General features: G+C 34.8%; 3 protein-coding genes and 2 pseudogenes across 3 annotated transcripts; 2 read left to right on the forward strand and 3 right to left on the reverse strand.

Moving 5' to 3' along the window:
* Positions 1-2,799: 2,799 nt before the first annotated feature.
* Positions 2,800-3,839, forward strand: LOC122353051 (trace amine-associated receptor 13c-like). Its single transcript, XM_043250884.1, has one exon. It carries the CDS (start codon positions 2,832-2,834, stop codon positions 3,837-3,839), a length of 1,008 nt encoding a protein of 335 aa, XP_043106819.1. The 5' UTR covers positions 2,800-2,831.
* A 2,504-nt stretch (positions 3,840-6,343) lies between these two features.
* LOC122353095 (trace amine-associated receptor 13c-like) lies at positions 6,344-7,369 on the forward strand. The gene has a single exon (XM_043250949.1). It carries the CDS (start codon positions 6,359-6,361, stop codon positions 7,367-7,369), a length of 1,011 nt encoding a protein of 336 aa, XP_043106884.1. The 5' UTR covers positions 6,344-6,358.
* A 4,608-nt stretch (positions 7,370-11,977) lies between these two features.
* LOC122353069 (trace amine-associated receptor 13c-like) lies at positions 11,978-13,000 on the reverse strand. Its single transcript, XM_043250901.1, has one exon. It carries the CDS (start codon positions 12,950-12,952, stop codon positions 11,978-11,980), a length of 975 nt encoding a protein of 324 aa, XP_043106836.1. The 5' UTR covers positions 12,953-13,000.
* Positions 13,001-14,648: 1,648 nt separating this feature from the next.
* On the reverse strand, positions 14,649-15,677 carry LOC122353107 (annotated as a pseudogene).
* A 2,966-nt stretch (positions 15,678-18,643) lies between these two features.
* Positions 18,644-19,692, reverse strand: LOC122353070 (annotated as a pseudogene).
* Positions 19,693-21,976: the final 2,284 nt, after the last annotated feature.

Below are 21,976 nucleotides of genomic sequence, written 5' to 3' on the forward strand. Positions count from 1 at the left end.
TTTGTAAAACTGACAAAGCATAAACCCAATGTGTCATAGACTGTATATTGAATATTTCTTTCCTCTGATGTGGTAATGAGTCAAATGATCTGCATGACAGGCCTGATGGTAAATTTCACGCCTGTCCTGATATGAATGCATTCGTAGCATGACAGAGAGATGTCATATAGAGAGAGACATAAAAGAGAAGCATACTCTAAAATAAAAAGAAAAGACACTAAAATCTCGAAACCAATTCAATATCAAAAGTGTTTGAATACGATTTTAAATAATTAGACTGACTAATGAAGTTTGTCATCCTTCCACTCATAGTTTTATACTTAGAATTTCTTTTCTGTACATCATCTATGCAACACAGCCAGTATTTTAACACGTTTCATGAAGCCTGTATTTTTTTGAGGGTATGTTCATTAGAAGGGTATTCTTAAAGTATTATAATGAATACATAATGCATATATATATATATATATATATATATATATATATATATATATATATATATATATATATATATATATATATATATATCATCTCATAAATAACCCTAACAACCATTACATTATAACACTTATTTTTGGGTTAGACTATAGCTTTTAAGAGTATGATGATTTATATCACACAATGAAAACACTGCAACCACTTACTGTAAAATACAATGGTTACCTATAGCTGTAATGTATTATAAGCCACATATCTTTCCATTGTTTAAGAATTGCACCGTAATGTAGTCATAATCTTAAATAAGCAATAATCATATTACTCTTAAAATCGTTACAATGATCAATGTCACATCAGTGGTTTAACTGTAGTTTAATTTTTGTGCACAAAAAAAACTAAAATATCTTTATTAAACAAGTCACCCTAGAGCGCCATTTTGGAGAGTATCACAATAAAAAAATTGTTTTCTTGACTTTTTTAATTAAGTGTTGCCTGCGTTTTTTTTAAAGGACTATGTCCTATTTTATTTTATTTATTTTTTTAAAGGTCATCGATTAGAAAATTCACTTTACAAGTTGTTTGAACATAAATGTGTGTTGGAAGTGTGCGCACACATCCATCATATAATTTTTTAATCCCTCCCCTCAAATCAGGCTGATCTGAGATTCCTGGCAGAATGACATAGTTCTGCACACGATTTTAACAAGACTGTCTTACGTTAGGTACACCCTGAGTGAGCTGTCGTCAGTCTATTGCATCGACTCTGGTCCTAAGAAAACAAGATGTCTCTGATTAAGTGATTGAAGCGTTTCGTTGTTAACCCTCTAAGTGCCAAAGTTGCAAAATTGGGATAGGGCTGGAAGTAGCACAAGCTCTTTGGATCCAGTCAAGTGGTGATGAGGCTTGATGGGCCTACAGTCCTATCAGAAACTCGCTTAGCCCCAGCACGGCCCCCCCAAGGATTTCCAAATGATTGACCTGTTTTTTAACAGTATCATTCTCATTAACATTGAATTGAATCTACTTTAACACATCCTGATAAATCTAGGCTATACAGGAAACAAAGCCGCTCTGAATTTTCGTTGATGACTGCATTGTTAAACTAATAGCCTGAAATAACTGTGAGGAAATAAACTCATGTATTTTATTAATGAAAGTAATCTAATAATAATAATAGGCAGAATAACAAGAAGAATGTGACAGGCTTACATTAGATGGAAATGCTAAATCCTCCTAATTTTGCCAATTTTTGCTGATTATCTCTGTCTATCATCGACACATGATACCAGGAGAATCAGCACAGAGAGGTTGTAAAATTGTGAAAACATTTTTTATAAAATAAAAAAATATTTGTAATATAATTACCAATCCTATTTGGCTGTATTGTTGCTTTCTCTTTTAATCATTTCGATTGAGTATTTAAAAAAACAACAACAACATGCAAATAAGTAGAAAAATCCATTCAATATTGTATCCTAAATATTATTGATAAACTGAACAAACAGTAGGCTACTGTTCACATGCATTTTACTACTATAGCAATATAATAATAATTTAGTGCTTTCTCCTGTTTTACTGTTGCTTTACTCTTTTCTGATCAGTTGGAATGAGGATAAAAAGACAAATAAGTTCAAACATCAATTCAACATCCTAAATATTCCTTAATATTACAAAATTCTAGATAGACTGCCCCCCAAAGATGTCATAATATGCTAATTAAATTAATATATTTACACCCCACATAAACTTTCAGTCATGCCCAACATTTTCATAATTTGCAGTAGATCTCTTTCTAAGAACTTTCAAGCTATAAGCTTTTCAAATTTTCATGTCCAGCATCTTTCCAAAAACAACAACAACAAAAAATGAATGGCTCATTACTTCACGGAAGAGATGGGCGGGGTCAGCAGAGCTTATTAGCATTTAAAGGAACATGTACAAAGAATGGCTTACTAAAACAGCTGATTTTGAGAAAATGAGAAATTTGTTTTTGTTAATTGGTGTAATGCAGATTATCTCTTACGCCACATCATCAATTACATTGAGTGACATTAACACTATAACATTTTTATTTATATTACAGATACATTTGGAATATTTTTAAGCATTGCAGCATTGGTGATATTATATGCCAATATTACACATTTTGTTGTGTAAACCTAAGTGCTATGTGCAATTTTATATAACTGGATGAATAAAATAGTCAAGTTGAAACTTTACCTAAATACACTGTGCTATTCGTATAGAACATAACGGCACAGCATCTGAAATCTGTAATCCGTTTGTTACATCAGAGTGGGCGGTAGATGTGTTGGTCATCTGATCCAGACACTGTATAAATAAAAGAACAGTAAGGAGAGCAGAACAAACTCCTAACAGGAGGAGACTCACTCATGGCCTATGAGACAGAGGATCATGAGACTCAATACTGCTTTCCTGCCATCAACTCTTCATGTATCAAGGGAAAACGCTCCAGACATGAATATAATATCATGTATGTGTTTTTTTCATTGCTGTCAGCATGGACTGTGTTTCTGAATCTGCTGGTGATCATCTCCATCTCTCACTTCAAGAAGCTTCACACTCCAACCAACCTGATCATTCTCTCTCTGGCTGTGGCCGATCTGTTTGTTGGACTTATTGTGATGCCTGTGGACGCTATTAAACTGATTGAAACATGCTGGTACTTTGGACACACTTTCTGTAGGTTGTTTTTAATCATAATGGGGCTGCTCCTCTCAACATCTCTCAGTAATTTAGTTTTAATTGCTGTTGATCGTTATGTTGCTGTGTGTCACCCTTTACTGTACCCCAAGAAAATAACTACAACTAAAATGTTAATTAGTATTTGTGTCTGTTGGTTTTGCTCCTCAACCTACAATATTGTTAGTATGAGCTACGAATCTGTTGACATGTCACACAGATCAGATTCATGTTATGGAGAGTGTCCCCTTGTACTGGATTTTGCTTTGGGAGTTACTGATCTATTTATTTCATTCTTGTTTCCTTGTACCCTGATAATTACTTTATATGTTGGGATATTTTATATTGTACATAAGCAAGTAAAAGTCATAAACTCTCTGATGAAGAGTGGTAAATGTGAAATGAAAGGTTCAGTGAAGAGGAAATCTGAGAGTAAAGCTGCTCTGACATTAGGGATCATTGTAACAGTTTATCTGCTTTGCTGGATTCCTTATTATGTACTGTGTCTAACAGAAAGCAGTGTGTCATCTGCATCAAGTTTTCTAGCATGGTGCTTGTATATAAATTCATGTCTAAATCCTAATATCTATGCTTTATTTTATCCCTGGTTCAGAACATCAGTTAAACACATATTAACACTTCAAATATTTAAGCCAGCATCCTCTCTGGTCAATGTTTTGACTGATCATAACTCATGATTTGTAAAACTGACAAAGCATAAACCCAATGTGTCATAGACTGTATATTGAATATTTCTTTCCTCTGATGTGGTAATGAGTCAAATGATCTGCATGAAAGGCCTGATGGTAAATTTCACGCCTGTCCTGATATGAATGCATTCGTAGCATGACAGAGATGTCATATGAGAGAGACATAAAAGAGAAGCATACTTTAAAATCATACACTTAAATCTCGAAACCAATTAAATATCAAAAGTGTGTTTGAATACTGTCTTAAATAATTAGACTGACTAATGAAGTTTGTCATCCTTCCTCATAGTTTTATACTTAGAATTTCTTTTCTGTACAACATCTATGCAACACAGCCAGTATTTTAACATGAAGCCTGTAATTTTTTTCAGGGTATGTTCATTAGAAGGGTATTCTTAAAGAATTATAATGAATACATAATGCATATATATATATATATATATATATATATATATATATATATATATATATATATATATATATATGTGTGTGTATATATAATCTCATAAATAACCCTAACAACCATTTTAGTACATTATAACACTTATTTTTGGGTTAGACTATAGCTTTTAAGAGTATGATGATTTATATCACACAATGAAAACACTGCAACCACTTACTGTAAAATACAATGGTTACCTATAGCTGTAATGTATTATAAGCCACATATCTTTCCATTGTTTAAGAATTGCACCGTAATGTAGTCATAATCTTAAATAAGCAATAATCTTATTACTCTTAAAATCGTTAAAATGATCAATGTGACATCAGTGGTTTAACTGTAGTTTAATTTTTTGTGCACAAAAAAAACTAAAATATCTTTATTAAACAAGTCACCCTAGAGCGCCATTTTGGAGAGTATCACAATAAAAAAATTGTTTTCTTGACTTTTTTAATTAAGTGTTGCCTGCGTTTTTTTAAAGGACTATGTCCTATTTTATTTTTTTTTTTTTTAAAGGTCATCGATTAGAAAATTCACTTTACAAGTTGTTTGAACATAAATGTGTGTTGGAAGTGTGCGCACACATCCATCATATAATTTTTAATCCCTCCCCTCAAATCAGGCTGATCTGAGATTCCTGGCAGAATGACATAGTTCTGCACACGATTTTAACAAGACTGTCTTACGTTAGGTACACCCTGAGTGAGCTGTCGTCAGTCTATTGTATCGACTCTGGTCCAAAGAAAACAAGATGTCTCTGATTAAGTGATTGAAGTGTTTCGTTGTTAACCCTCTAAGTGCCAAAGTTGCAAAATTGGGATAGGGCTGGAAGTAGCACAAGCTCTTTGGATCCAGTCAAGTGGTGATGAGGCTTGATGGGCCTACAGTCCTATCAGAAACTCGCTAGCCCCAGCACGGCCCCCCAAGGATTTCCAAATGATTGACCTGTTTTTTAACAGTATCATTCTCATTAACATTGAATTGAATCTACTTTAACACATCCTGATGAATCTAGGCTATACAGGAAACAAAGCCGCTCTGAATTTTTGTTGATGACTGCATTGTTAAACTAATAGCCTGAAATAACTGTGAGGGAATAAACTCATGTATTTTATTAATGAAAGCAACGTAGTAATAATAATAGGCAGAATAACAAAATACAGCATCTTTCCAAAAACAACAACAAAAAAACAGGCACCTAAAGGATTAAATGTAATTATGAATATTGCAGTTGTTTGTTACTCCTGACATCTGAGCTGCTGAAGAGGCAGAGGACTACTGTGACTTTGAGAGGAAGGCACTGATCCCTGATCTTCCTAAAAGCATCTATGTTCATGTAAATTATTTGTGATCCAGCTTCATCTACAGAAGAAGTGAGCTTAAGGGTTTTTCATGAGTTTTTGAAAATGCAGGTCCCTCCACTAAAGTAAACTGTCTCATGAGAATGGCTCATTACTTCACTGAAGAGATGGGCGGGGTCAGCAGAGCTTATTAGCATTTAAAGGAACATGTACAAAGAATGGCTTACTAAAACAGCTGATTTTGAGAAATTGAGAAATTTGTTTTTGTTAATTGGTGTAATGCAGATTATCTGTTACGCCACATCATCGATTACATTGAGTGACATTAACACTATAACAATTTTATTTATATTACAGATACATTTGGAATATTTTTAAGCATTGTCAAAAATGTGTTAAACCTAATATTAATAGTTTTGTGTATTTCTGTATTGTTCAGTTTGTGTTATTGATTCATTTTAGATTAATTTTGGATAAAATAAATTCAGCATTGGTGATATTATATGCCAATATTACACATTTTGTTGTGTAAACCTAAGTGCTATGTGCAATTTTATATAATTGGATGAATAAAATAGTCAAGTTGAAACTTTACTTACATTGTGCTATTTGTATAGAACATAATGGCACAGCATCTGAAATCTGTAATCTGTTTGTTACATCAGAGTGGGCGGTAGATGGGTTGGTCGTCTGATCCAGACACTGTATAAATAAAAGAACAGTAAGGAGAGCAGAACAAACTCCTAACAGGAGGAGACTCACTCATGGCCTATGAGACAGAGGATCATGAGACTCAATACTGCTTTCCTGCCATCAACTCTTCATGTATCAAGGGAAAACGCTCCAGACATGAATATAATATCATGTATGTGTTTTTTTCATTGCTGTCAGCATGGACTGTGTTTCTGAATCTGCTGGTGATCATCTCCATCTCTCACTTCAAGAAGCTTCACACTCCAACCAACCTGATCATTCTCTCTCTGGCTGTGGCTGATCTGCTTATTGGACTTATTGTGATGCCTGTGGACGCTATTAAACTGATTGAAACATGCTGGTACATTGGAGACACTGCCTGTAGGTTGTTTTTAATCATAATGGGGCTGCTCCTGTCAGCATCTCTCAGTAATTTAGTTTTAATTGCCATTGATCGTTATGTTGCTGTGTGTCACCCTTTACAGTACACCAAGAAAATAACCACAACTAAAACTTTAATCAGCATTTGTGTCTGTTGGTTTTGCTCCACAGTTTACAATAGTGCTGGTCTGAGCTATGGATCTGTTGACATGTTGCACAAATCAGATACATGTTATGGAGAGTGTCCCCTTGTAATGAGTTTTGCCTTGGGAGTTATTGATGTGATTATTTCTTTCTTATTTCCTTGTACCCTGATTATAACTTTATACTTGAGGATATTTTATGTTGTACATCAGCATGTGAAAGTTATAAACTCTCTGATGAAGAGTGGTAAATGTGAAATGAAAGGTTCAGTGAAGAGGAAATCTGAGAGTAAAGCTGCTCTGACATTAGGGATCATTGTAACAGTTCATCTGCTTTGCTGGATTCCTTATTATATATCGTATCTAACAAAAAATCGAGTCTCATCTGCCACATCTGATTTTCTAACATGGTGCTTGTATATAAATTCATGTCTAAATCCTCTAATTTATGCTTTATTTTACCCCTGGTTTAGAATATCAGTTAAATATATATTAAGTCTTCAAATATTTAAGCCAGCATCCTCTCTGGTCAATGTTTTGCCTGATAATCACTTGTGATTTTTGTTTGTTTGTGTTTAGTTTACATCTCAGCTGTCAAGCTGGCAAAGCATAAATCCATTGAATAGTAATCTAGCATTTCATAGATTGACATAATATTTCTTTCCTCTGATGTGGTAATGAGTCAAATGAGCTGCATGACAGGCCTGATGTTAAATTTCACTCCTGTCCTGATATGAATGCATTCGTAGCATGACATGAAAGAGAAGCATATAGCCACACTAAAATCTGAAAAGGGAAACTAATGAATATTGAACTTGTGTTTGCATACTTTATTAAACAACTAGATTAATGAAGTTTGTCATCATTCTACCCATAGTTTTATTTTTGGATTTTCTCTTCTGCACAACATTTATGTCACTCAGCCTGTATGGTAGCATTTTTCATGAAGCCCATATTTAGCCCATAAAGTATGTCCATTATAAGGATATTATTAACCTTATGACATTATAATAAGCATTATTCATATATATAACAATTTCATTTTTATAATGAATCGTTTTCTGAAAAATTCTGAAAGTTTTATTGCATTATAATACTTATTTATGGTCACAGCCTAGTATAACTAAAAAACACACAGTGAACACACTGCAATTTTCAATGGATAAAATACATTTCCCATAGTTATACTGCCATTGTTTAAGATTTGTACAACAATGTAATTCATATTATTGGTGTCATTTTAATGGAAAAATTATATCGTCATTTTGTAAACCTTTATAATGTGATCATATTATTTATAAGTGGACTTTATTTGCTATGCATAAGAAGCCATGGGATTATATCAGAGATCACAAATGTAATATGTAATATGACACAAATGCTTTGAACAATTTCTACTGTGATATCAGTTTGATTAGTATGATAATTATCCTTTTTTTGATGGTTGCTTTATACATTCTGTTGATTATACAAACATTGCATCTACATCTCTACTAACACCCGTGTTAGTGGAGTGTTAGAAGAGTATTAGTAGACAGACAGGGTTCACACCAAGCACGATAATCACAAAGATATTAGTGTCTACACTGGCTAAGGATATCGTCTGTTTATTCTAAGCGAATATGCGCCTGCTGCTTTAAATTCTCGAGCTCGTGAGAACAGGACAGATTTTGATTGGCTGTCAATATTTGCATCATTCATCGGCTGAAAAAAATCTTTTGAAAATGATTTCAACGATGTTGTTCTTCTGTTCCTTTATCGTTACAGTTGTAGTGTGGACGCTGCTATTCTTTAATATTGACAACAATTTCTAGAGATACATCTTTATCGTTATCGTGCTTGGTGTACACGTGGCTTTAGGGTTTGACATGTACATGCAAAGTTACTTAAAGTCAGTAGAATGTATTTTGGGAGACCATCACAGTTCTCTTTAATAAGTCTATTCAGTGCTGAGGTGACGTCACTGAACTCAGCTGCAGCTTGGAAATCTTGCCCCTTCCTCCCGTCGAAGCTGGCAGAGTATCGTTTAACCTCATCGGTAAGTCACCAACGAGATGCCCCCGTGAGAAGAGCCTTTAGCTTCGGAAAGGTGCTATATAAATAAATGTTTACTTCAGCTATTTCAGCCCTCAAGCAGCACTGCATCAGCTCAAGAGTCTGGCAAAATCCATTTATGATGGCCTACGAAGCCGCCACCTCCTTGTTTGCAGTGGGGCCCGATATGCATTATGTTACGTTAAAGCAAAAGGTGGAAAGAGAAGATTAAATAATACTGAGAAGAGGCTCTTCTGCTACAGGTAACAACTTTCAGTAATTTAATGGATATGGGATGTAATAAACATGTTGGTTTAGATGCAATGGAAAGTTTATTTAACTCTAGTCATTCTCTAGCTCAGTGATTCCCAACCACGTTCCTGGAGGGCCCCCAACAACTGCATGTTTTCCATTTCTTTTTATTTAAACCCACATGATTCTGCTCATCAGCTCAGTAGTCGAGACTCCAAGACCTGAAATAGGTGTCATACAAAGGAGAGATGCAGAATGTGTAGTGTTGAGGGGGCCTCCAGAAACAGGTTGGTAACCACCGCTCTAGCTGAAACGAACTGCAGTTGCTCTTGGACAGTGATAGTTGAGGCTAATCATAATATGCCGTCAAAGGTTGTACATTACAATTGTGTTTCTGGTGCTTTCATTTATAAAGTCATTCAAGTGCGATGGAATTCATTTCGGGAGACTGGATTAGTGTACTAAATAAAAACCTATGATTGTTATGTTTATTTATTTTTTCTGTGGGTCTGTGGAGATGTTTGGCCTTGCAGTTTTAGAGTCTGCCTTAAGTTCCTACTTTATCATTTTTTCACCCATTTTCGCTTTTTTTAAAATGTATGTTGCTAATTACAATGGCTGAGTTACAAGCTGAGAAAAAAACAGCAGCGAAAGATATTCAAAATTTAAGTTTTGTTGTTTTCTGTGGGCTCTGTCTTTCCCATAAATTCCAATGAATGAGGGAAAAGCATGAAAGCATTGAAAAAGTGGTCCATACAACCAAGCTTTGTAGAAAATGCATGTTTATATGCTAATTTTTTTTTCTGAACTATTGCAGATGGTTTATTGAGGATGCAGGACAACTGCCTACTCTATAGTGCATTACAATAATCCAGTCTAGGGGTCATGATGTATCAGGCACGCTTAGCTTGCCAATGTTTCAAAAATAGAAGATGATTTTCAAGAGGTGTCTAATATAACGCCCAGGTCTTTGACTTTATAAAATAGAAATGATATATTATTGTCCATTCAATCTCTTATATCTTTAACACATTCCGTTCAATAATTAATTTATATCTGATTATCATCAGCATGACAGTGACAACTAATCCCATGTTTTCTAATAATTTTTTCAAAAGATTGCATGCATGTTGAAAACAGCAGAGGGCCTTAAATAGATCCTTGTGGCATTCCATTTTTTTTTTTTTTTTTAAGTTACTAAGAAATACTTGATGCTTTTACCGGAGTAATATTTTATTGAAGTATCTGTACTTCTCATGTGTTTTATTTTTATACTTCATCCACCTCTGTAAAGAAGAAAATGATTTTCATTTATTGTAAAATAGAATGAATTGAAGACCAATTAATTTTGTTTTATGTTCTACAGGTATTATTGCTCTAGAGATGATTCTCCATTGACCCCTCATTAAAGGTGTGAAATACTGCAAACACACACACACAAAGACACACACACACACACACACACACACACACACACACACACACACACAGAGTGATGCAATAGCTCCACAGGTGCAATGCAATGTTCACAACAAACACAATCACGTGCAGTGAAGATTTAACCACAACATGATTGTGTGTTTTCCACCAGGTTTATTATAAATTAAATATAAAACATCTTCAAATGATCTCACATTATTTTCCTGTTAATGTTCTTAGGTATCCAATATCCATTGCTTTCGCATACTGTTCCTCCTCAACTTCCTCCACACAAGTCATGAATAATCAGAAAATAAGAGCATAAGATGAAGCCTATTTAACTGATATTTTAAAATAAAATTAAAATAAAGCATAAGTAAGATGATTCGGACCTTGAGTTAGCATACATACAGTAGTCCATGATGGAAATGTCATAGCAGCAGAAGATATTACTGCAGTAGTACTGGTTATGTACAATATATATGGAATATAGCAAAGCAGATAAACAGTCACAATGATTCCTAATGTTAGCTTTGGTCTTAGTTGTTCTCCTCACTGAACCTTCCATTTCACATTTGCCACCTTTCACTAGAGTGTTTTATAACTTGTACTTACTATGTACAAGTGTTAGTATTGTAAAGTTCCCATTCAAAGCTCTTTATATTGTTCATATTTCTTCATGAAGCAGGCCTATACTGCTGAATTACATATTTACTGCAGCTAGTCAATGAATGTACTTTGATTGTGCCACAGTCACTGACATACACCCATGCAAAGTCATAGCTATTGTAAGTTCATCAGTGGGGGTGAATACAAAATTACATGTATATCATCTAAGAAACTGCTGATCATTAGTACATGATATTTGTCATAAACTTATACTGTACTTAATGGAGATTAGCTGGTCCTGCTTTAAATCAGAGGCTATGTATATTAAAAAACAACACATAATAATGTTTAGGATAATAACTATATTATTATTTTCTTCATTGATTTGATATATGTGTACCAATTTTTTTCAAACAATAAAAATTTCAACTTAATTAAAATATTACAATGGAATAATTCGGCTCCAGCCTTTAAATCCTCTTGGATGAATCTGAAGTTATCTCTCTAAAGCATGCAGTAATACATTTTGATCATTCACTTTGTAATGAACCATCATAAAAATAAACACTCCTACACAGTTCTATATGACTGTCCACTTTTTATGATTGTTATTGATCAATGTTAACAGGGGTTCAACATGACTGATGAAAGTGAAACATTCCTAATTTCCCTAAAATAAGTTTACTTGTTAAATTCTGAAAACCTACCAAACCTGCATTTTAACATTATTGTAACAGACCACATAATATTAAAATACATGTAGTTAAATTATAACTATTATGGTTATCAACATTCATGACTTTATAACAACTGGAGTTTATGTCTCACAGTTATGACTTGAGCAGTTTACAATTAATGTTCTGTTAAAATGTTAAACAGAGAGGATGCTGCCTGAAATATTTTCAGAGTTAAGATGTGTTTTACTGTCTTTTTAAACCATGCATAAAATAAAGCATAGATCATAGGATTCAGACCAGAGTTAAAATACATAACCCATGTCAAAATATGTATGGCTGTGGAAGAGATTACTGTAATAGAACAGATATAGTAAGGAATATAGCAAAGTAGATAAACTGTTACAATGATCCCTAATGTCAGAGCAGCTTTACTCTCAGATTTCCTTCTCAATGAACCTTCATTTACACATCTGCCACTCTTCATCAGAGAGTTTATAACTTTCACTTGCCGGTGTTCCACAAAGAAAATCCTCAAATAAAAAGATATGATCAAGATACAGGGGAAAATAAAAGACATGATCAGATCAGTGACTCTCCAAGCAAAACCCATCAGAACAGAACACTCTCCATAACACACGTCTGTTATATTAATTACAAAGGCAGCATTATAAGCTGAGGAGCAAACCCAGCTCAGACAGATGCTTATTAATGTCTTAGTCATTGTTATTTTCTGTGGATACTGTAAAGGGTGACAAACAGCCACATAACGATCAACAGCAATTAAAACTAAATTACTAAGAGATGCCGAGAGAAGCATTGCAATAAATATTGAGTAGAGTCCACAGAAAGTTTCTCCAAAGTACCAACATGTCTCAATCAGCCTAGTAGCCTCTATGGGCATCACAAGTCCAAGAAGCATGTCAGCCACAGCCAGAGAGAGAATGATCAGGTTGGTTGGAGTGTGAAGCTTCTTGAAGTGAGAGATGGAGATGATCACCAACAGATTCAGAAACACAGTCCATGCTGACAGCAATGAAACAAACATATACATGGTATTATATTCGTAACTGGAGTGTTTTCCCTTGATACATGAAGAGTTGATGGCAGGAAAGCAGTATTGAGTCTCATGATCCTCTGTCTCATAGGCCATGAGTGAGTCTCCTCCTGTTAGGAGTTTGTTCTGTTCTCCTTACTGTCCTTTTATTTATACAGTGTCTGGATCAGACGATCAACCCATCTACCGCCCACTCTGATGCTGCATAATAATAACATTATTTTCCTACAACACTTTTAAGCTTAATGTGACTGATGTGATCTAAGACACATTATTTAGGATCTGTACAATATTCAGTATTTATTAATGTAATATTATTATTACCCTCAGCAAATGTCATAATGAACCAAAAATATTTCAAAACAAATTTTGAAAAAACTTGGGTCTGGGTGGAATTCGGCAAGGCCATGGAGAAGGATGATCGGAGTTTCTGGCAAACTGTCCGACGCCTCAGGAGGGAGAAGCAGTACCTGGGCATTGGGGTCCACATGTGCTTTGTGTATCTGGAGAAGGCATTAGACCGAGTCCCTCACGATTTCCTGTGGGGGGTGCTCTGGGAGTATGGGCGACAGGGCCATTTACTAAGGGCTGTCTGGTCCCTGTATGATTGGAGCAGGAGCTTGGTTCGCATTGCCGGCAGTAAGACAGACTTGTTTCCAGTGCATGTTGGACCCTGGCAGGGCTGCCCTTTGTCACCGGTCCTGTTCATTATTTTTATGGATAGGATTTCTAAGCGCAGCTGGGGGCCGAAGGAGGTATTTTAATGAAATTATTTTGGGGCTGTTAAATGCTACAACTAATACATGACTAATTCAAAGACCTGTTTTATCTGAAAATTTATTGTACAAGAAAATCTTAAAAATACATCAACTGCAATTACAATTACAGTGGATATAATCAGTCCTGAAGATGACTTGAAAAACACAACAATTGTAGCAATCATACTGTATGTTTAATGTCTTCATGTTTCCAAACGTCTTTCTGGAAAAACAACTGTTTTTATACAGCAATGGCTGGACATTTTTTTTTGTCCACACCAACTCTTGAAAACCTCTATGCCAAAACACTGGCCCGAAAAAGTGTTATTAAAGTGGTATTAAAAGTGAGGGAGACACTGTATGTAATCTACATAATCTACACCCCTGAGCTGTTGCTTTTAAGCAGGGTCAGTGGATCACTGTTTTTATTATTTACTTTAACTATTTACTACAACAATTAATGTAATAAACCTTTCCAAAAGTCATATTAAAGTTCATAAGCTGATGAAGCTGACTGGACAATCAATAAAAGCAGTTAAAAATGATCCTTGTTTATTTATTTGCAATATATAAATTTTCATGATAAATATATATTTTTATTCCTAGGCTGCACTGTTAAGTCCTTTTTGTGCGTGTAACTCCATTAATTAAATGCATTTAAGGTTAATTTGTAGCTGTATTGTTTCAAATGTTTAACCTTCTGAGGTGTTATAATCATTCACTTTGTGATGAAACACTATGACAATGCATTTTACCTTTATAAATTCTACACATCTAAATTACTGTCTTCTTTTTGTCATTGTGTCACCAGATAAAACATGATTCATGAACGTGTTGTCACTCAGGGCAAGTGAAAAGATAGTTACTGCGGTGATATCTGCATTTGAACAATTCAGAATTTAAAATTTGAACAGCAAACAAACCCAAAAACATGCTTTTTAAATTACATATAGTTTAATACTAAATGTAGTGTGATATATGTCATTCAAAGATGATCAAATCTACCTTTATGAGTGACCTCTTTACAAGTTTATTTACAATTGATGTTCTGTAAAAACATTGACCAGAGAAGATGCTGGTTGAAATATTTTCAGAGTTAAGATGTGTTTAACTGTCTTTCTAAACCAAGGGTAAAATAAAGCATAGATAAGAGGATTCAGACCTGAGTTAGTATACATGACCCATGCCAAAATATTTTTGGTTGTGGAAGAGTTTACTGATATAGAACAGATATAGTAAGGAATATAGCAAAGCAGATAAACTGTGACAATGATCCCTAATGTCAGAGCAGCTTTACTCTCAGATTTCTTCTTCACTGAACAATTATTTACATATTTTCCACTCTTCATCATAGAGTTCATAACTGTTACTTGCTGATGTACAACATAAAAATCCTTATATATAAAGTTATGATCATGATACAAGGAAAAATAAAAGCCACAAATAAATCTATCACTCTCCAGGCAAAACCCAGCATAACGTCTTTTCTGTTGGAAGTGTCCAAATTTCTGTTTTTGATTACAAAGGCTGTGTTATAAGCTGAGGAGCAAAACCAGCCCAGACAGATGCTGATTAATGTTTTAGTCGTGGTTATTTTCTGTGGATACTGTAAAGGCTGACACACAGCCACAAAACGATCAACAGCAATTAAAACTAAATTACTAAGAGATGCTGAGAATAGCATTGTCAGAAATATTAAATAGAAAGCACAGAAGGTATCTCCTAAGTACCAACACATCTCAATCAGCCTAGTGGCCTCTATGGGCATCACAAGTCCAATAAGCATGTCGGCCACAGCCAGAGAGAGAATGATCAGGTTGGTTGGAGTGTGAAGCTTCTTGAAGTGAGAGATGGAGATGATCACCAGCAGATTCAGAAACACAGTCCATGCAGACAGCAATGAAAAAAAAGACATACATGATATTATGTTCAAAACTGGAGCGTTTTCCTTTTGTACACGAGTTCATGGTAGAATAGCAGTATTGAGTCTCATGATCCTCTGTCTCATTAGCCATCAGTGAGTCTGCTCCTGTCAGGAGTTTGTTCTGCTCTCCTTACTGTGCATCAATTTATGCAGTGTCTCTATCAGACTGTTCAACACATCTACTGCCCACTCTGATGTAACTTGGAAAAAAAAAGAAACATTGGAACTGTTGGAACAGTGTCTCTTCCACAATGTTAAAAAAGTATTGTAGGTGTAAGTGTAAGTTTTAGTTAAATAGTAAGTGTTTTTTTTTATTGTATGGCCCTTACTTCACTGTTTAGTATTTTGCATTATCAATTAGAACTGATTTTAACACAGGTCTGGTGGTTATTTTAAGCAGCAATCAGCAGCTGTAGAGCACCCTTCTTATGAGTGGCTTTTAAAATTCACTTGAGGGGGCCCTCTTTCTTGTGCACAGCAAAAACATTTCCTCTCACACACTGAAGGTGCAGTCTGTAACTTTTTATTTGTATAATAAACAGAACTGTGTGCGTCTTGTACAAGAATATTATAGCCAGATCTACTTCTTTCCTTTTTACGCATATGGTGCAAAGGTGTAAAGAGTAACTGAAAACCATGCATGAGCAAAAGTACAGATACCTTAAAGTGACTAAAAGTAACAAGTCACCAATTCCAAAACAACTTGAGTAAAAGTGTTAACTAGAACAACCAAAAACTAGAAGGAATGAAAAACAAAATGATGGGCAAACAGACAACCCTTACATTCAATAACTGTAATTGTAAATCAGAGAAATGCTAGGTCCAGGAGCATAATGGCCATTGGGAGTACTGGGAGAATTACCGGTGAGTCTCGAGTAAAGAATCAAGAATTGGAAGGATACAAGTGGAGCAGAGAGGCATAACTGTTCTGTTGAAGACTTCAAGTTCAGGTCAGTTGCATTTGTAAATAGACTTGTTTATTTCAACATTAAACTACTAGCAGTACTGAAAAAATGACCAAAATGACATCATTATTGTTGCAAAGAAAAATATTCACATCGTCTTATAACAGTTTGGAGAGACTTACCAATTAACCTAGCTTTACTAAAAATAACTAAATGTTACTATACTTTTACCATATGCCTAATAATACCATTTTTTCACTGTATGTGCTGGTTTGGGCCTCATTGTCAGCTGAAGTCATGTCCTCATCTCATATATAAACACCTGTGATACACATTTACTGGCTGAGAAACTCACATTTACGTAAAGTAAACTAATTGACAAGTTTGGCAAAACGCACAAGATACAGTACTTTCAGTCCCCTGTATTTGGCTGTACCACATCTTTTGTAGCTGAAATAAACTACTGCAGAAAGGTTAGGTGCCATGCAAAATAACACGTAACTGCAATTGAGGGGAACATTTTTTGAAAAAGAGAACCTTAAAAAAAATGTCAGTTGCTCAGTCAGTTGCTATAGTAACTAATACTATTTGCAAGCACATCTGATTAACAGATAAATTTGCTCTTTTGTTTTTTAATTTGATGTTAATTCACATACACATTTATTTGTGTATGCAGCAATATTTTGAAATGAATACAGAGTTATATGATCATGTTTTCTCACCTTGCAGGTTGTTTATTAAGAATGCAGGACAACCTGTATAATGCATTACAATAATCCAGTCTAGGGGTCGTGAATCCATGTATCAGACGCATATAACATGTTTCTTAGCTTGCCAATGTTCCTAAGGTGGAAGAAAGATGCTTTTGTAATATGTGAAATATGATTTCAAAGGTCAATTAGCTGTCTAATATAACACCCACGTTTTTCACTTGACTTTCAATTTATAGAATAGAATAAAATGACTGGCCATCCAATCTCTTATATCTTTAACAAATTCTGTTCAATAATTAATATGCATCTGATTATCATCAGCATGACAATGACAACTAATCCTGTGTTTTCTAATAATATTTACAAAAGATTGCATGCATATTGAAAATAGCAGAGGGCCTTAAATAGATCATTGCTGCATTCCATTACAGCGGTGTTTCCCACTTTTTTTCTTTTTTTTTTTTTTTTTTTACAAAGTTACAAAGGGATACTTGATGCTTTTACTGGAGTAATTTTTATTACTCTTACTGATGTCTTTATGTACAGTATTATTGCTCTAAAGATGATCATCCACTAATCCACTCAATAAAGGTGTTAAATATAGTACACACACACACACACACACACACACACACACACACATAGTGATGCAATAGCTCCTCAGATGCAATGATTAAAATAAATGCTGACATAAACAGATGGCAGAACAGGCCACAAATAGTGTTGTCCAACTACAAACATTAACATATAGGGTGCAGAAAATTGGAAATGTTTTTTTTGTTTGTTTTTTTTTGTCCTGAAACAACACTGATTGCAATGTTTTAATATGACATTATATGAATGTTTGCTTATAATAGCAACCCACCATGGTACAATGTTGTGTGAGAGCACCACCTGTCTGTTCAAGTTTTTATTTAAAGAAATTTACGTTGGCAGTAATTTTTTTTTTTTCTTTGTGGAAATGTAAAATGTTTCTATCTGTCCAATGTGGTACAAGAAACTTTTAAAAAATAAAAACATAATTCAAATGTTTATTAATATAAACAAATGTATATTGATGAAGTAAAGCATAAAATATATAATATTTAACTTTATCATTTATTTCAGTAGAATGAAGATTTATGATTTTTGCTAAATGTTCCTAAAATTTTACCTACAAAACCATATGAACATCAAAGTAACTAACTGCATAATATTAAAATACATGTAGTTAAATTATTATCATCATCACATCTTCTGATTTAGCTGATTTTGATGTGTTCCAAGGTTAAAATATTTTGCTGACCCTAGAACATTTTAATCCAAAAACCTGAGCATCACAAAACTATAAACTGGTTCTGACTGATTAAACACAATGTTGTTCTGGGGTCAACAAAGATGTTCAGCAAAATCTGGTTCTGCTATAATGATCTACATCTATTTCTATTAGAATTGTTTATTTTATAACAATTGGTCCCATAGTTATGACTTGATAAATATAATTACAATTAATGTTCTGTTAAAATGTTTACCAGAGAGGATGCTGCCTGAAATATTTTCAGAGTTAAGATGTGTTTTACTGTCATTTTAAACCATGGGTAAAATAAAGCATAAACCATAGGATTTAGACCTGAATTAAAAAACACAACCCATGTCAAAATATTGATGGTTGTGGAAGAGATTACTGTAAAAGAACAGATATAGTAAGGAATATAGCAAAGTAGATAAACTGTTACAATGATCCCTAATGTCAGAGCAGCTTTACTCTCAGATTTCCTCCTCAATGAACCTTCATTTACACATCTGCCACTCTTCATCAGAGAGTTTATAACTTTCACTTGCCGGTGTACCACAAAGAAAATCCTCAAATAAAAAGATATGATCAAGATACAGGGGAAAATAAAAGACATGATCAGATCAGTGACTCTCCAAGCAAAACCCATCAGAACAGAACACTCTCCATAACACACGTCTGTTTGGTGTGAAATATCAAAATACCCGTTATTAATTACAAAGGCTGTGTTATAAGCTGAGGAGCAAAACCAGCTCAGAGAGATGCTTATTAATGTCTTAGTCATTGTTATTTTCTGTGGATACTGTAAAGGGTGACAAACAGCCACATAACGATCAACAGCAATTAAAACTAAATTACTAAGAGATGCCGAGAGAAGCATTGCAATGAATAGTAAATAAAGTCCACAGAAAGTGTCTCCAAAGTACCAACATGTCTCAATCAGCCTAGTGGCCTCTGTGGGCATCACAATAAGTCCAAGAAGCATGTCGGCCACAGCCAGAGAGAGAATGATCAGGTTGGTTGGAGTGTGAAGCTTCTTGAAGTGAGAGATGGAGATGATCACCAGCAGATTCAGAAACACAGTCCATGCTGACAGCAATAATAAAACAACATACATGATATTATATTCATGTCTGGAGCGTTTCCCTTGATACATGAAGAGTTGATGGCAGGAAAGCAGTATTGAGTCTCATGATCCTCTGTCTCATAGGCCATGAGTGAGTCTCCTCCTGTTAGGAGTTTGTTCTGCTCTCCTTACTGTTCTTTTATTTATACAGTGTCTCAGAGTGACAAGCCCGTCTACCGCCCACTCTAATGTGGCATAATGATTATTTTTCCAATAATTCCAATTTTAGCAGTAAACTTATTTATACAGTGTCTGGATCAGATGATCAAACCATCTACCACCCACTCTGATGCTGCATAACAATGACATTTCCATTTGATGTGACTGATACTACTAGATCTTAGTGCTGCGTTTGACACTGTCGATCATAACATTCTTCTACACAGACTGGAAAACTGGGTCAGGCTTTCTGGAATGGCTCTAAACTGGTTCAGGTCATATTTAGAGGGGTATAGGGGTTATTATGTGAGTATAGGAGAGCATAAGTCTAAGTGGAAGTCCATGACATGCGGAGTCCCACAAGGCTCAATTCTTGCGCCGCCCTTGTTTAGCCTGTATATGCTCCCACTAAGTCAAATAATGAGAAAGAATCAAATTGCCTATCACAGCTATGCTGACGACACGCAGATTTACCTAGCTTTATCACCAAATGACTACAGCCCCATTGACTCACTCTGCCAATGCATTGATGAAATCAACAGTTGGATGTGCCAAAATTTTCTTCAGTTAAACAAGGAGAAAACTGAGTTCATTGCGTTTGGAAATAAAGATGAAGTTCACAAGGTGAATGCATACCTTGACTCAAGGGGTCAAACAACCAAAAGGCAAGTCAAGAATCTTGGTGTGATTCTAGAGACCGACCTTAGTTTCAGCTGTCATGTCAAAGCAGTGACAAAATCAGCGTACTACCACCTAAAAAATATTGCAAGAATCAGACCTGGAGGCAAGACCTGGAGAAACTAGTCCATGCCTTCATCACCAGCAGGGTGGACTATTGTAATGGTCTCCTCACTGGCATTCTCAAAAAGACCATCAGACAGCTGCAGCTCATCCAGAACGCTGCTGCCAGGATCCTGACTCGAACCAGAAAATCAGAGCACATCACACCAGTCCTCAGGTCCTTACACTGGCTTCCAGTGACATTTAGAATTGATTTTAAAGCACTTTTACTCATCTATAAATCACTAAATGGACTAGGACCTAAATACATTGCATATATGATCACTATTTATACACCTAACAGACCACTCAGATCACTAGGATCAAGTCAGTTAGAAATACTAAAGGTTCACACCAAACAAGGAGAATCTGCTTTTAGTTATTATGCTGCTCGCATCTGGAACCAGCTTCCTGAAGAGATCAGATGTGCTGAAACATTAGTCACTTTTAAATCTAGACTCAAAACTCATCTGTTTAGTTGTGCATTTACAGAATGAGCACTGTGCTGCGTCCGAACTGTTTGCTTCTTTTATTTTAAACTGTTTTAAATCAATCACTTTTTGCTTTAAATTCAATTTATCTTATATCAGTGTTTTTATTTTATTTTAATTTCTTTTATTGTTATTTAAATCTTGTAATTATTTTATTCCCTCTCTTGTAAAGCACTTTGAATTACCATTGTGTATGAAATGTGCTATATAAATAAACTTGCCTTGCCTTGATATGATCTAAAGACCTAAATTATTTATTTTAATCCGTTTCATAATGAACCAAACATTTTTTTTGAAACCTTTCATATTTATCTAAAAGGTCTCTAACATTGTGCTTTGCCATGTAATTAAATATGTATGTATTCTGTTGTGCCCCAAGTTCAAAAGCAAAGCACAGCACAGTGTTTACGCAAGAAGCTCATTATGTGGTGTTTTCAGTAGTTTGGTTGACAGAGAATGCAGCAGACTCGATGTCTGCATGTGTTGTACATTTAACATGCATTTACAGGTAGGAATGCCACATTAGTGCTGGCTCTACCTAATTTTAATCAGTTTAATATTCAGCATTTCTGAGAACACTTTGAAAGCACTGTGCCAACATAACAACTGTGTCATCAATATTTTACAGGACCTTTCAGTTCTTGATCTGTGTTTTGGTACCTTCACTAGAGCCAAAGTAATCATACTCCATTTGATAGTAGTTGACATGTGTGCCCTACAAAGTTTTGCCTTTGTCCACTCTCTGCGCTATATTTCTCCTTAAGTTCTGTCCGATAAAATAATTTTAAACTAAAATCTCACAAGTGTCAGTTTCTGTTGTTTCAGTTTGTTTTCTTTTGTTTTCAGTCATTTTATGCTGTGAAATAACAATAGTGCAAAACTAATTCAATGTGCATGTGTGGCCTGCATGTACAGTAAAAGGAACATAAGTTTACAAAAAAACGTCTGTGCTAATACAGCGCTCTCATACTGTCGCTAACATCATCTCTTA

The sequence above is a fragment of the Puntigrus tetrazona genome, chromosome 10, assembly GCF_018831695.1.
Source record: "Puntigrus tetrazona isolate hp1 chromosome 10, ASM1883169v1, whole genome shotgun sequence".
Classification (NCBI taxonomy): Eukaryota; Metazoa; Chordata; class Actinopteri; order Cypriniformes; family Cyprinidae; genus Puntigrus; species Puntigrus tetrazona.